This window comes from Oncorhynchus kisutch, linkage group LG20 (assembly GCF_002021735.2).
Source record: "Oncorhynchus kisutch isolate 150728-3 linkage group LG20, Okis_V2, whole genome shotgun sequence".
Taxonomy (NCBI): Eukaryota; Metazoa; Chordata; class Actinopteri; order Salmoniformes; family Salmonidae; genus Oncorhynchus; species Oncorhynchus kisutch.
Genome location: NC_034193.2, coordinates 44428330 through 44444133, shown reverse-complemented (window position 1 = coordinate 44444133; position 15804 = coordinate 44428330). Strand labels below are relative to the sequence as shown.

At 43.5% G+C, this 15804-nt stretch overlaps 1 protein-coding gene across 1 annotated transcript; it reads right to left on the bottom strand.

Moving 5' to 3' along the window:
• Positions 1 to 1177: 1177 nt before the first annotated feature.
• LOC116355460 (ATP-dependent RNA helicase DDX39A-like) lies at positions 1178 to 3360 on the bottom strand. The gene is made up of 2 exons (XM_031799355.1): positions 3262 to 3360; positions 1178 to 2749 (listed from the first exon to the last, which is right to left on the bottom strand). Exons 1-2 carry the CDS (start codon positions 3276 to 3278, stop codon positions 2512 to 2514), a joined length of 255 nt encoding a protein of 84 aa, XP_031655215.1. The 5' UTR covers positions 3279 to 3360; the 3' UTR covers positions 1178 to 2511.
• Positions 3361 to 15804: the final 12444 nt, after the last annotated feature.

Here is a 15804-nt window from a genome sequence, read left to right as displayed (position 1 = left end):
GGCCTGCCCTGTGCTAAAGGTTCCACTCCATTATCCTGCTGACGCTGAGATACTGAGAGCAACTCCATGACCTGACATATCAAGTCTAAAACTCCAGTATCCTGCCCTACTGCAGCTATTACAAGCTCCCTTCTAGTCTGTTGTTCATATTATTTTGGAAGCACTTTACATTACAGCACGGAATAAAGCGGAAATGGAATGGCAACTAGTTAAAGTTACTCACAAAGCAAACCAATATTTGCCCAGATACAGGATGCTACAGATCAGTATAACTGATACATCACATACTAGAGGGGTGATAATATTACAAAAACAACATTGCAGTGTTTCCCCTAAAATTCCCCAAATGTCTTGGCATGGGGCCCCCAATTGATTTTGTTATAATGTTTGAGTCACTCAGATACACTATATATACAAAAGTATGTGGACACCACTTCAAAGTAGTGGATTCGGACAGTTCAGCAACATCCTTTGCTGACAGATGTATAAAAATTGAGCACACAGTCATGCAATCTCTGTAGACAAACATTGGCAGTAGAATGGCCTTTACTGATGAGCTCAGTGACTTTCAACGTGGCATCATCATAGGATGCCACCTTTCCAACAAGTCAGTTTGTCAAATATCTGCCCTGCTAGAGCTGCCTCGGTCAACTGTAAGTGCTGTTATTGTGAATTGGAAACGTGGTGTAAAGCTTGCTGCCATTGGACTCTGTGAAAACGCATTCTCTGGAGTGATAAATCACGCTTCACCAGCTGGCAGTCCGATGGACAAATCTGGGTTTGGCGGATGCCAGGAGTACGCTACCTGCCACAATACATAGTGCCAACTAATGTTTGGAGGAGGAATAACGAATTGCCTGGGGCTGTTTTTCATGGTTCGGGATAGGCCCTTTGGTTCCAGTGTTTTAGCATGACAATGCCTCCGTGCACAAAGGGAGTTCCAAACAGAAATGGTTTGCCGAGGTTGGTGTGGAAGAACTTGACTGGCCTGCACAGAGCCCTGACCTTAACCCCATCGATCAGCTTTGGAATTAATTGGAACACCGACTGCGAGCCAGGCTTAATCGCCCAGCATCATTGCCCGACTTCACTAATGCTTTTGTGGCTGAATGGAAGCAAGTAGCACGTCCCCGCAGCAATGTTCCAATATCTAGTGGAAAGCCTTCCCAGAAGAGTGGAGGCTGTTATAGCACCAAAGGGGGGACAAACTCTAAAATAATGCCCATGATTTGTAATGAGATGTTTGACAAGCTTTTGGTCATGAAGTGTAGCATAAGAACACAACACAAGCCATGGCTAAATGTGTAGAATTGCAGGAAACTAGCTTAATTCAACTGTAAAATACGTTCTTTTCCCCATGGCAAAATGTCTAGAATTGCGAATAGCAGACAAAATTGTTTTAAAAAAGCAACATTTTGTTTCTGCTGCCATGGGAGGGCCTCTAAAAATGTTGGTCGGAGAAGGCGCTGTTGGCCACGCCCAATACCACGCACCCCCATCTATGTCCCCACCTAGTCAGGTGAACAGGGCCTTGCCCTTTATTATGATAAACAAGCCCGCGCAACCATTTCACCAGAGCTGTTGTCTTGGTTGCACTTGTTTTCTAGGGTCACTAGTGTCTGGTAATGTACAGGAATGATTCACCTCAGTTCACTCTCTCTGGGAGTATAATTAACATCACTTCTCTATTGGCCCATTCCAGTGTGTGTGGCAAACAATTCAGACCTGTTCTGTAACCCCAGAGGGAGGTTTCATTTGGTGTTAATATAGAGCTGAATGAACACACAATCAACTGGTGACACAATGTACTGGGGCTATTGTACCAAAGTGGCACAGGTGTAATAGTAATAGGTCAGATAGTTTCTTTTTGACGCCACACTAACTATACTGGTCCCAGATCAGTTTCGATCAGTGCCCCAGAAAAGGGGATCTGGTTGGTTCATCTACTTTGGGAAAGTGAGGCTTAAACCAATCCCATGGACATACTGTGTATCGTTTATGTGTGTATTTTCTGTTAATGCCTAGGCAAATGCAAGGGCATCCGTGGTTGTTGGTGTACAGTGTTAAATCTGTTTGTAATCCATTTGAGGTTAACGCAGCAGTGCTGGTGATCCTTTTAATCTGTATCTTATTGAATCACAGACCTGATCAGGGTCAGATCGGCCTAGCCACCCTCCGACAATGCACTCACTACCATTGCAGAATAAATTATTAGTCACATCGCATTAATTTGCAATTCCTTTGGAGAGAGGATGGTGGAAGTGTGTATTTTAAAGCCATGTTCCCCTTGGTATTCATGGAAACGTGATTATCAGGAGGGCGCTTATTGCTACACCAGGAATTCAGGAAGCAATTATTCTTCTAAATGTGGTTGCGTTTAGGGAACTTGGGTAGTCTGAGGGAGCTTCACCTGATGACATGATATTAGCTAATTAGCCCAAATGTGTCTGTTCTTCATTCAAGCTTACCATCAAAGCAACTTATTCATTAGATTCATCTCGTTATCTAGAATCATCTGCTGTCCAGGGCCATGGACCGATATAATGAATTTCGTCCCGAACCTGCCTGCACGGGCCACTCTGTGCAGGTAGGTGTCGGGGCCACTCTGTGCAGGTAGGTGTCGGAATCCTCGGGCATGTCGTAGTTGAAGACGATGTTGACGCGCTCAATGTCCATCCCTCGGCCAAACAGGTTGGTGGCCACCAGGATCTGCCTTTGGAAGTCCTTGAACTGCTGGTACCGGGAAAGCCTGGGGGAGGAAGGGGGGCACCCATAGATTTAGAATAAGTAGACCAGGCATTATACATCCTGCTTCACTCCTGTAGGTACACTGAAACTGTGACCCACAAACATGTTGTCTGAGAGAAAGTTATTGTTAAGTCCCTCTGGATAACAGCTTCTGCTACATGACTATTATAGAAAATGTGCAAGTAAATGTGATTCTCATTTAACTTCAGCAAAGGACACTTATGCTTCCTCAGCAGGAGGCGAAGACACAGTTTGCCTACTAACGAATTGACACTCCTCAACCACTTATCGGTTTACGGAAAAGTCGAGGACATTCTTTTGTCCAAATCAGAAATTCTCAATGAAAGCCAAGACCCAATCCCAAATCTACCCCTAACCCTATGCACTTATTAATATATGAGATGACTTGAATATCCTAATATTGCTCATATCAATCAAAACTGCTCAGATTTTAACAAGTGCATAGACTGTAGGGTTTAGCCAGTGATTTTTTTCCTCTCCATCAGAACCCACCTCTCCTCCTGGGCCATGCCCCTGTGGATGGCGATTGCAGGGAAGTTCTGCTACACCAGCAGCTGAGACAGAGCCACACAGCGCTGCACAGTCTTCACAAAGATCACCACATTCAGACAGGGGAGAAAATAGCAGTGAGACACCGAAGACAAACATGGGGCACAAAACCCATGCTGCATCTGATATGGCACTCTGGCTTTACCCTGGTCAAATAAATGTACACTCTGAAGATGAAAAACACAGGGCATAAAACTCACAGGCAGAAACTTTGTCAGTGCATAGACTTAGTTCACTTGAATGAGTAAAATTGTATTTAAACACGTGACTTTCAATTCCATGGACAAAATACATTCAACTCGCTCAGATTTAGCATTCAATTCTCTGAAAAGACCTCTGTCCGTACCTGGTTGAACTCGAGCACGTCGAGCAGGTTCAAAGAGCTTGCGGTTCTTCTCGCTATCCTTCAGCTTGCAGTAGTACTGCTGCAGGCCGTGCAGCGTCAGCTTGGTCTCATCGTCCACAAACACCTCCATGGGCTACAGGAGATATTCATTAAGCACCAAACAGAACACAGGGAGGGACTACCAGGACTTCCAGTGCTAAACATTTTGCTAGTGTGCCCTAATGAATAGAACATGGGGAAAGTGTCACTCTTTGGGACAGTTTTATAAACCTAGCCACATTAAGTGAAAAACAGGAGTAAACCACATTCTGTGTGTTGGTGAATGAAGAACTACAAATGTGATAGTGAACATCAATTACTAGTACTAGAGCTGGATGAAACTTTATTTTTCATTATAGCTTTAATGCCAGGACTGTTCCCCCCGAAAATGTCCAGAGCCCCAGACCCAGGTTAAGAGAGGATCAACTCTGGCCACTTGTGAGACAGACACGTCACGAGCAGGCAAAGCTCAGAGGGGCTAGACTGGAACTTTTTACATGAAAGAGAGAATAAAGTAGATGTCACGGGTCAAAATTTTGATTGATGACCCTATGTGAACCTATGTGAACTCTATGTGAACCCTATGTAGTGATGACGTGTGCATGTCTTCTGGTCAGGCAAGCCTGGTTAGGTGGGGGCTATGGGGTGAGTAAGGGTCCATTTGACAGGCCGTTAATGATTGATGACCCAAGCCTGATAGACAAGCCTGGTTAGGTGGGGGCTATGGGGTGAGTAAGGGTCCCTTTGACAGGCCGTTAATGATTGATGACCCAAGCCTGATTTATGACCCTATGTAATGATTTATGACCCTATGTCATGTAGAAGGGTGCATGCCCTGGGTTGAGTAAGTGACCATGTGTCAGGTCAACCTGTTACTGTTTCTCACGGTTTGGGTTGGTTAAGGCCCCTTATAAAGCCGCTGAACAATACCTGTTTAAGAGTGCACAAGATCTTAAGAATAACCATGGAATTTGGGATCGGTACCAAAGCAGTGATGACTGTAACAACTGAAACAGGCCTTCGGGTTGCCGATAGAGCAAGGGCAAAGTATCAACCAGCAATATATGATGCGCCAAAAAAACGTTTTTTAAATGTGTATAGAACCCAAATACCGCCAGCAAATGCTCTGACAGATCAAGTGTTGATGTCTAATGGCCAGCAGTGGGGGTATCGGTTTGATTACCTGGCCTGTAGAGTGACCCTCTATACGGTAGATGAAGGAGAAGAATATACAGACCAGACTGTAGGCTTGGAATATGGTGTTGAAGACTGGTCGGTTTTTCGCAAGGTTGTGTGTCCTGAACTGAGCCTTATCACCAAGGGGTATAGTGTGTTCACGGGCCACGAGACCCGTTGGGAAGGTACCCCGGACTCCTCAGGACAAATATTTCACAGGGTGAAAATACAAAGAAAGAATGGCCGACCGTGCGGCAGCGTGGAGTTCTATATCGGCACCGAGGCAATCCGAAACCACAAACTTAGGGGTGGTGGCCTGACTGGGGATACCCGACTGCGTCTGCTTATTCCTTTTAACAGTTGGGATGTACTGGAATTGAAAATGTTGCAACCGTTGGATGCTCTCTTTGTACAGAGCCAACAGCGTCAGAGCCTTGTTCATTTAAAGAAGTGCATAATATATACGAATCGTAAAGATTACGATGCAAAAGAGCCTCAAGAAGATACAGCGTCAGAAGAAAACTAAGTAAGCGGATGCTTTAACCCCGCCCCCCCAGATACCCAAGGGCCTTGTTCTACAATAAAAAGAAAAAAAGCAGCCAGTTCTTCATTTCAGCATACACCATGGATCTCCAGACCATCTACGAGGAAGCCACTACGTCATGGGGGCCCGACACTAAAGACTCTATGCCACGAAGCCCTACACTCTACGCACCCCTGGCAAGACCCGTGACACCCCCGACATTTACCCAGCCTGAGGATGTGTTTGATGGGGTGGCCAGTACTGTTTTTGTGGATACAATCAAGGCCTCTGTAGCTACACTTTTAAACGTGGTGATTGGCGAATATATACGAGAAAAATGCATCGGCTGTGAGATCAATCATCCCAGCCAGCGTCGTCATCCTTGCCTCTACGACCCTCCTAGATACTACTTTTTCAATCATTTTGAGGAGCTGGTGAAAAGACTGTGGTCCTGCCGTTTTATACCAGCGCTGGTCATCGCCCTGGAGTCTATGGGTATTGCGCCGTCTATCCCTAGAGTTTACGGGGTAACCGAAGCCTTCCTACATGAACTGAAGGAGGCCCTCTTCATCCATGAGAAACTCAAAGAAATCCGACACACCCTGGTGGACGACAACAAATACAGGGAAGCTGTGATGGCTGATGTGATGCTTTTCTGGCTCAATAAATCCCAAGAGACCGAGTGACATTTTGTTTATTTAGAGCTATGGGTAACTATGTGTCTACGATGTTTGAGCGAATAAATACATTTTTTCTTTTGAGAGACCTTACAAATGTTATGCATCAGATTATTGAAAATAAAGTGAACAATGTAAAGTTCTACACAACCCACAATACAGGGTTTATTGTAGAGCGTGTGTTAAAAATGGAGCAAATCATGAAACATGTCCGACATACGGGCGAGAGTTTACAATGGTCACATATGGTATCAAGGCTTGTTGAGGATTCTGAAGAACTAGAAATAACTTTGGCTAAGATTTTACATTATTTGTTTGAACCACCCTTTAATGTGAATGTGTATCATATTTGTTGTTTATATACTTATATATCAGACGTGTGTGTTTTAAAAATTCAGCGAAACAAACCTGTAAATCTAAACAATATATACAGGGTGTTGCATGCTGTGATTGTTGAGAAAACGGGGACTTGTATCTTGCAACAAATCCTGAATTGTCTGTATACGTAATAATTGTTGCATTCTTAAAATAAAAATTCACAAACTGAAATGTTGTCGTTATATGAAAGTGGCTCATTACAGTTATTGTACCTCAGAGAGGCAAGAAGGATGGCTGAGCAGCTGTTGAAAAACATATATTATAATCCCTCTAACCCCGGGTCTTATGGGGGTAAAGAGCGTTTACAGAGAGCTATAGTCGAAGAAACAGGTAGTCTGTTAAGCGATGCTAAAGTGAATGAATGGTTATCAGAGCAAGATGCCTACACTCTACATAAACCTGTAAGAAAACATTTTCCAAGAAATAGAGTTTTTTCTACGCATCCATTATCCCAATTTCAGGCGGATCTATGTGACATGCAGTCCCTTGCCGATAAAAATGATGGAAATCGCTACATGCTAACGGTTATAGATATTTTCTCTAAATTAGCCTATGTAAGGGTGTTAAAAAATAAGAGCGGGGCAGAGGTGACCAGGGCCTTTGAATCGATCTTGAAGGCAGGAGGCGCCCCCAAGAAAGTGCAGACGGATGGCGGAAAAGAATTTTTTAATCAAACATTTCAGAAGCTAATGAATAAGTATAATATAGTACATTTTGCTACAGGCTCTGATTTGAAAGCTTCGGTTGTGGAACGCTTTAATAGGACTTTGAAAGAGCGGATGTGGCGCTATTTTACAGCTCACAACACCAACCGATATACAGACATAGTTCAGGATTTAGTAAACGGTTACAACCACAGCTACCATAAGACTATACGTATGAAGCCCTCGGAGGTCTCTTCGGAAAACTCTTTTCAAGTCTTTAAAAATATGTATGGTTTGTTCCCACTTCGCCGTAAGAAAAAAATGACTTTTAAATTCCTAGTGGGTGACTTGGTGCGTATATCAAAGTTGAGGGGTGTTTTCGACAAAAAATACGAACAAGGCTTTAGCTCGGAGTTGTTTACCGTTACCGAATGTCTGCCACGCATTCCGCCGGTCTACAAATTAAAAGATTATGACGGGGATCTTATAGAGGGATCTTTTTATGAGAAGGAATTACAGAAGGTCCAGTTGGGTAAAGACAAAGTCTTTCACGTGGAGGAGATTCTAGATCAGAAGAGAGAAAAGGGTAAAAAATGGTTGCTGGTCCGCTGGAAAAACTGGCCTCAAAAGTTCAACAGTTGGGTATTGGAGCAGGATGTGGTGGAGGCAACGGGGGTTAATTTAAACCCCTAGTCATGATAACTAGCGCATCATTCGCGTGTACACAGTTGGGCATCATGGAACACAGCGGCTTCTACCTGACTCTCCCCAGTAATGCGTCGGCACAGATATATCGTAATAATCAGAGTTCGAAGTATACAACCAATTTTCCAAAGCCTATAGAGTTATCAGAGGCTTGGGAAGTAGGTCTCAGCGAGATTACATACCCCCATAGTTGGTATAATATCAAAGCTAAGGACCGTGATTTTTATTGCAAAAGGTTCTCGGAACCTGCGAAACTTATTAAGCTTAAAAAAGGTTTCTATAGAACCGTCGACAGGATCGTCTCAGAGTTGAATGAACACCTAACCCTGAACAAGATGGAAATATTCCTATTCTACAATCCAATCCATAAAAGGATACAAATCTCAGGGCCTGCTAACGGAGGTATAAAGACCAGCGGTAATTTATCCTACATGTTGGGGATGGGTCCCAATAAATGGACGTATGTGAACGATAAATTATTCCCATTCCCTGCGGATATACATGCAGGCTTTTACAACATATTTGTCTATACCGACATCATAACCTATCAAAGGGTCGGAGACAGCTGTGTGCCCCTCCTGCGAACAGTTCATATAGACGGCAAGGATGGGGACATCGTCACTGTCAATTATGACAAGCCGCACTACGTACATGTCAGCAAGAACTATATTGAAAACATTCTGGTTGAGCTTAAAACGGATCAGAACGAAAACATTGAATTTACTTATGGTAAAACGATTGTAAAACTCCACTTTAGACCCACCAAAACCTCTCTACATATATAATAGCTGTATTATATTTATAAACATAATACAAATAAAAGGGTTATGGAGCACCATCAGCTCGACCCTAACCGTTATGTTTCATACTATGTGGATCAAGTGGGTAATGGACTACCAGGATATCATGGAGCGCCGACAATGTATGGTTCGGGGATAGGAGGTATATTCCGTAACCTCTTCAGGATGGTTTTACCGTTTATGAAGAGAGGCTTCAGCATAGCCAAACCACATTTAAAATCAGCGGCTAAAAATATAGTAAGTGAGGTTGTAGCCAATGCTATGACCCGAAGGGCGTCACCAGAGGTGGAGCATCAAGAAGGCTCGGGGCTTATGATATTGTCTCGAAGGCCAAAAAAGAGACCCCCTGGTTTAAGGCGTAGACCTGCACCTAAAAAGCGGCGGTTAACTGTTAAAAGAACCTCAGTAAGTCAAAGACGGGGTAAAGTGAGGAGGTCTGTACCAAAACAGGCTAAAAGAATACTAGGAAGTATTTTCTAAAAGAATAAGTGACATGGCTCTTTTACATCGAATGTCCTCTGAAGCTATAAAGACAGAACTTGATCTTTTCACGGCACCGTTAACGCAGCATTCAATAGATAGATCCAGTTATGTGGAGATAGCCCCTCTCTCTGCTATTACCGATAACGGGCCTATCGAATTTTTCATACCAGGCCATGGTGACAACTATCTGGACCTCAACAACACCTTGGTGCATTTACGTCTAAAAGTGACCAAAAGAGATGGGTCTAATATTGCAGACGATGCCAAAGTGAGTCTCATTAATTACCCCTTGGCCACCATTTTCTCCCAAGTTGATGTGACTTTGGGTGAACGCCTAATCAGTCAAAGCAGCGCTACATACCCTTATAGAGCCATCATGGAGTGTTTACTAAACTACTCCGAAGACACTCTCAAAACCCAATTTAGCGCCGGGCTGTTTAGCAAGGATACTGCAGGAGCCTCTATGGAATCGACAGACCCTTCCACCGGTGCAAACAAAGGACTAGCGGCACGAGCTCGCTACTGCGCCGAATCTCGAGAGTTTCATTTGCTAGGCCCTATACACTCTGACATTTTCTTTCAAGAACGGTTACTCTTAAATTCGGTTGATTTAAGATTAAAATTAACCAGGGCCAAGGATGATTTTTGCCTGATGTCTCCCCAAGACGGGGATTTTAGTTTGAAAGTGTTGGGGGCAACCCTTTTTATTAAAAAAGTATCTGTATCTCCGGCCGTGCGCCTGGGTCACTCACATGCTTTGATGAAAGGAAATGCCCTTTACCCTCTCCAAAGAATTACCATGAAAACCTTTAGCATACCTGTGGGCAGTAGAATCTGCAGTCAAGAAAACCTATTTCTAGGCCCTTTACCTAGATATGTGGTTATAGGTCTGGTTGATCACGCCTCTAATACGGGCAGTTTAGATAAAAACCCCTTTAATTTTCAGCACTTCAATGCAGAGTATGTAGCGCTCTGTCAGGACGGACGTCAGGTTCCGGCGAAGGCTTTCCAACCACAATTTAATAACAACATATCTGTGCGAGAATTTTACAATCTATTCCTGGCTACAGGGCGACATCTAAAAGATCTCTCTTTACCTATTGACAGAAATGATTTTGCAGAGGGTTACACATTGTATGCTTTCAATTTATCACCTGATGATGACACCTCAGGAAATCTGTCTGTGGTGTCCCAAGGTAACCTCAGGCTGGAAATGCGTTTCCGTACACCTTTAGCCTGTACAGTTAGCATGATTGTTTACGCATGCTCTGATTCAATCTTGGAAGTGAATGCCCGAAGACAGGTCTTAGTGGATTATTATTAAGGACCTTTGAACAAAGACATGAATACCCAAGAGTTGGACGGGCTCATGAGCCGCTTGATTGGAAAACAATTTTGTGGAGTGTTGGCTTGTGATGAATTACCTATGGAGATATGGTCTGAGAGGCCTGCAATGTTTATTGTCAATACCCATCCTAAACACATGCCTGGTGAACATTGGCTAGCTATGACATTAGAACAGGAAGGTGGACGAAAAATCTCAACTTTTTTTGATTCCTATGGCTTTCCCCCCGGTTTTTCACATTTCCCTAAATCTATTAAAGATTTTTTGACCCTAAACGGTACAAAGATCTACTACAACATCAAACAAGTGCAAGATAACCTTTCCACTACATGCGGTCACCACTGTGTATTTTACCTGTGCCAAAGAGCCCGGGGAGTTTCTTTTGAAGATGTTATGTCTCTTTATAAGGATGATTTAAGAAGTAATGATAACCTTGTATCTTGTTTTGTTAGAAAATATCAAAAGTGTTCAAATGTGTGTCCTTTAAGAACGCGTAATCAAGGCGTATGCTCACGTCATATGTTTCAAGAATGCCACAAATGTTAACTTGCTTATTTTTCAAATAAAAAATTTATTGAATTTAATCATAGTCATTCAAAAGTCATTTTCAAAAGTCTAACCACGCCGAGAGATCGGGTTTAGGAAAAGGTCCTGAGACGTTCATGGGAGTAAATAAGTTAGCATCATCGCTTTCATATGGGGCCGGTGTCGTTGGGGCATCTTTAGGGGTGCTGTATCTCGTTGAAGGCTTTTGTTTTAAAGCTTGAATCTGTTGACGAAGCTTATGGTTGGGTACACCGGAGAGGGGGATGTTGAGGATTGCCAGGGCCTTAAGAAACTGACGCCAGCCGGGAGGCCTTCGGTCATCAGCAACCTTGTGGGCAGCCGTGGTACTTTTAAGCAAGTCCTGCATATGGGACCCCCTAACCACAGAGCCCTGAAGGATAAACTCTCCAGAGTCGTTCCAAGCAGCTATCCCCTTTGAGTCTTTTATCTTGTTCATAATGTATTTAACATTCTTCCTGTTACGTAAAGGCACATGTGTCAGTAGGTCATGCATAACTTTATCTTCAAATGGCATTTGAGCTTCACCCGACATATTATCTCCACTAGGTAAGATCGACGGTACAGGCCTTACAGGGGCATGGCTATCGTTAGGTTCGACATCTGTTAAAGGGTCCGGTAGGGAAAGGGTTAAATGGTTAGTCTCTCTCTCCCCTTGCTTTACCCGAGTCAAATACCTTTGCATTAGGTTTGTGTATTTTTGAATCTTATCATAGGGGTTCAATCCTTTTCGGTTCAAAACATCCTTCATGGCCGTATCCAAATCATTTTCCGCTGTTTGTCTGATATCTTCAGGACCCTGCATTTGTTTTTTAAGTCTATCCAACTCTTGTTGAGGCACCAAGTACATTTTAGTGGCCATCACACCCACGTGTTCAACCACCACGTCTGGCCGCAATAAGGCTGGTGATGAAGGGCACGGCTATACTGAGTAAAGGTAGAAGAAAACCCCCAGACTGTTGTATACTATGTCTTTTCTTTTGAAGACTGGCCCTTTTATTGGCAAAGAGTTTGATCGCTGTCTTTTGTCTCCTTAATTTTTTCAATTGGTTCAGGGTGAGTGGAATGCGTCCTTTGAGAAGATTCAAAGCAATCTCACATAGGGCTAATATGAGATCTGAAGAACAGCGACCCAAGATGGCCTTCCGTTCTTTAGCTGTAGAACCTACTAGCCTTCTCAAGAGGGGGAGGTTTCTTTTTAAACGCAGAGACATAGCGTTTACTTTTTAGGAAGGTATGCAGCAGGCCTCTCCCCCGGAAACAGCCCTGTACGTAGCCTAAGGTGTTCTGGAGTATTTGCTTTTAAATCCACGATTAAATAAGAAAATGGCTCTTTGGTAGCGTCCTCATAGCTCTCCATAAAGTATGATTTCCGTCCAGGGTACATCTGCTGAGCTAGAGTGCTAATTTGCAGTTTGTCTCTAGGATTTTTAAACAATACCATGTAGTTGGCATTCAAGCTAATGGTCCGACTATTTTTACCTTGGTGAAACACATTCTGGACCAAGTAAAGCACGGACAGGTTTCTATGATGAGTATATTGGGTAAAAGCTCGTGCAATTTCAGGGTGTTCGCTACCAGCAAATAGCATATCGTCCAAAACCAGCAGATTATTTACATGTGGGGGGAGAAGTTCATCATCAGACAGAGAATCGGGTATTCCTTCAACAAACTTGATTTTTATTGTCTTCAATAATTCATCATACAGAGGTTGGTAACATGAATAACACCATACAATATTGTCAGGCTTTTGAGATAACACATGTTCAGAATTCTCTAAAATACTTTTTACAAAAAAAGTTTTGCCACTGTTTGAAGGGCCTGCAATTAATGCTGAAAAAGGCAATTGTAGCCGGGGGTCAAAACCCTCGACAGCAGTCATAATATCTTAAGCTTTAAGACACACTGGGGCTTGTAGCATAAGTCAGTAGCCAAAGGGCAATGTGGTACCGTCAGGCAATAGCTGTCTCTTGTCATAGACTACCCTGAATCTTTTAGTGAGTGGTGCGTTTCTTAGATGGAACCCCTTTTTATCCCTCACTATTTTGTTGTAGGAGCTCAAAATCTCCAAGTCACTATTCTTGTCCTTTACGAACCCCTCGACCAAGCGCGTGATTGATTCCAAGTTTACACGCGGTGCATTTTCATAGTTTTGAGTCACGCCTTTGGCTTTCAACACCACGTGATTGGCTTTAGTCCTAAAAGCATAGCTTTTTGGACCACATGAGGACCATTCTGTAATATGGTCACCCTCTTCGAGTTCACTCGTTAAACCCCCAAGATAGTTGCTAAGTGGGGGGGTCCAATCCCCCGGTTTGCTTACATAGACCACAGAGTCTGTGTCGTGGTAAAGAACCCGCCTCTGAAGCTGTTCCATGAGGGTGTACAGTTCAAGGCGGCCATAGGCTGTGGTAAATGCTGCAAGAAACACATTTACATTACCCGGGGGTAGAACCCACTTTTGGTGGCGCCTCCATTGCACCAAGGCAATGTCTTGACTCAAGAAGGAAAAATGTGAAATTTCGTATTGGTCCGAAAAAACAAATTCCAAAAATTCTTCGGGGTCTTTAATGATCGAAGTTGTTAGCATATTGCATCTCTGCGCTAATTTCCCCCAAAGGGAGTTCAAGTACAATTTCGACACATTTCTTTTGGTTTTGTTGACCTCTATTCTGTCAGGGTCAAGAAGTATGCCTTCTCTGTCATGGTAGTCTTGAATGTACTGGTCTTTACTTTCTTGATCTGTGACCGATGCAGGATAGCCTGAAGCCATCTGCTTGCATCTCAAGAAGGTTTTGATGTACTCTTTAAAAAGTGTGTCTGATTTCCTGGAAAAGTTCCACACTTCAAAGATTTTGGCCACACGATACCCCTTCTCTAAAGCCTTAGAGAATTCTACAGTGACCCATACACCGGTCAGGGCTCTTTCTTGATCTGTGTGATCACAGGGGTTTTCCTGGTTGTGGTTTTCACAGCATGTGCGACAAAGGGGAAAGAAAAGTTTTCCTTTAGGACCCTTGTAAGGCAACACAGGTATAAACAGCCCCCTAGGAGGGTAGACAGTCGCTTTGATTAAACCAAAATAATTTTGGGGTTCGTCAAAGTCGCTGTGAATAATTTCAGGATGCCCTATAGGATAGAATGAGGAACTCATTACATGAGGATATAGGGATGTAAAATCTACATAGCCTATTGTCTCGTCGGGTTGAGCTACATAACGCAATGTCAAAGCATTGGTCCGGCCTCCAAACAAGGCCTGTCGCGGTTCCAGGGGCTCTGGAGGGTCATAATGGGTAAGGAAGGCCTTAACACTAGGATCTACCTTTTTGAGGGCTGTCCATTCGTGCTCCCACAAAACCACAACTTTTAACCCGTAAGTAGCCTTTAAAGAATTCAGTTTGTCTTGAAACTCTTGGTACATTTCCCCAAAAGTCTTTTGGGTTAGGACACACAAGGTGTGGGGGACAAAGCATAATTTACAACCGTGGAAGAAACAACCGTTGTACTCATACACTGTCTCAACCCCGTCAATCTGTGTGTATCCATCTACATGGTAAGGCCCAAAAGCCTTCTCCCCCCGATTCAAAGCATGTTGGATAAAAATATCTTTATCCTGGGCCAAGTACTCCAACCATTGAATGGAACCACTAGAGTAGGCCTTGAATTGGCGTCGGTAGTTGTCTGGCGATGGGATAGCTATAGATTCAGGAGTTAGATAGTGTGTACGATAGGTTTTCATGCACGCTGATGCAATAGTTGTACAGCTCCAGGGGTCAATGCCCGCATCTTTGATTACCTCTTCTCTGAATCTGAGGCATCCTTCACGAAGTATAACAACGTCATTGTCACAGTATGATTCCATCTCTTTATGGAAATCAAAAGTGCCATGTCTTACGGTCTCGTACCATGTCATGAATCTCTCACGCTCTTTGGGAGACATTTGATCACACCCGTACATTTCGGGGGCTGGATAAGATCCTATATAATGTAGATTCTCCTCAGATGTGAAGAAATGAGGGAAATAGCCTTTGACAGAGTTTTCAAAACCCAAGGCCTCTGGCATTTGAGCCAATCTCATGGGTAAGAAGCTTAAGCTGTCAATGTATCTCTGTTTGAAGGCGGGGTCAACAAAGCATAATATTTTACTCCCTTGAGCTATGACACTGGGTGCCACGCCTTGCTGTATCAAAGGGTTCAGAAGCAGATAGGAGTCATAGGCCCTAGCATTGTGAGCTATAAACGTGAAGTTTCTGTACTGGGCTTTTCTAAAATGTTTTAGAAAGAGTCGGGCACAATCGGGTCCCTCGGCCGACCATTTTTCACCCTTGAAAGTCATGGTTGACACAAAAATAGGCAAATGAACCCCTGATTGCTGAGTTGTCTCAAAATCATAAAACACATATTTCTCTGTATGTTCATCTTCAGCCAAGGGCTGAATGTAACACTCATGTGTTACTTCTTGAACCGCTTCCGCGTCTCTGCTTTTCAAAGGACCTTTACAGATTGGGCAGTGTATAATTCCACAAACATGAGGTTTAGGGCTATCTATTTTAAGGTTGTAATTGCAATGACATTTTGGACATTTCTTGTTAATGTCACAACTGCTTACAGATTTACATGCCTTGGGATGCCATGTTTCAGTTTTGTGTTTTTCGTAACAGTAGGCCGAACGACATGTGCGGTGACAATCCGCACAGGGGGTCAAGTTTAGCGGCTGCATAGGGCAATGTTTATCCAGACATACTGAACAGTTGTAACGGCACGAGTGCCCCCCCATGCGTGTGTAGCCGGTATGACAGGCTGGAC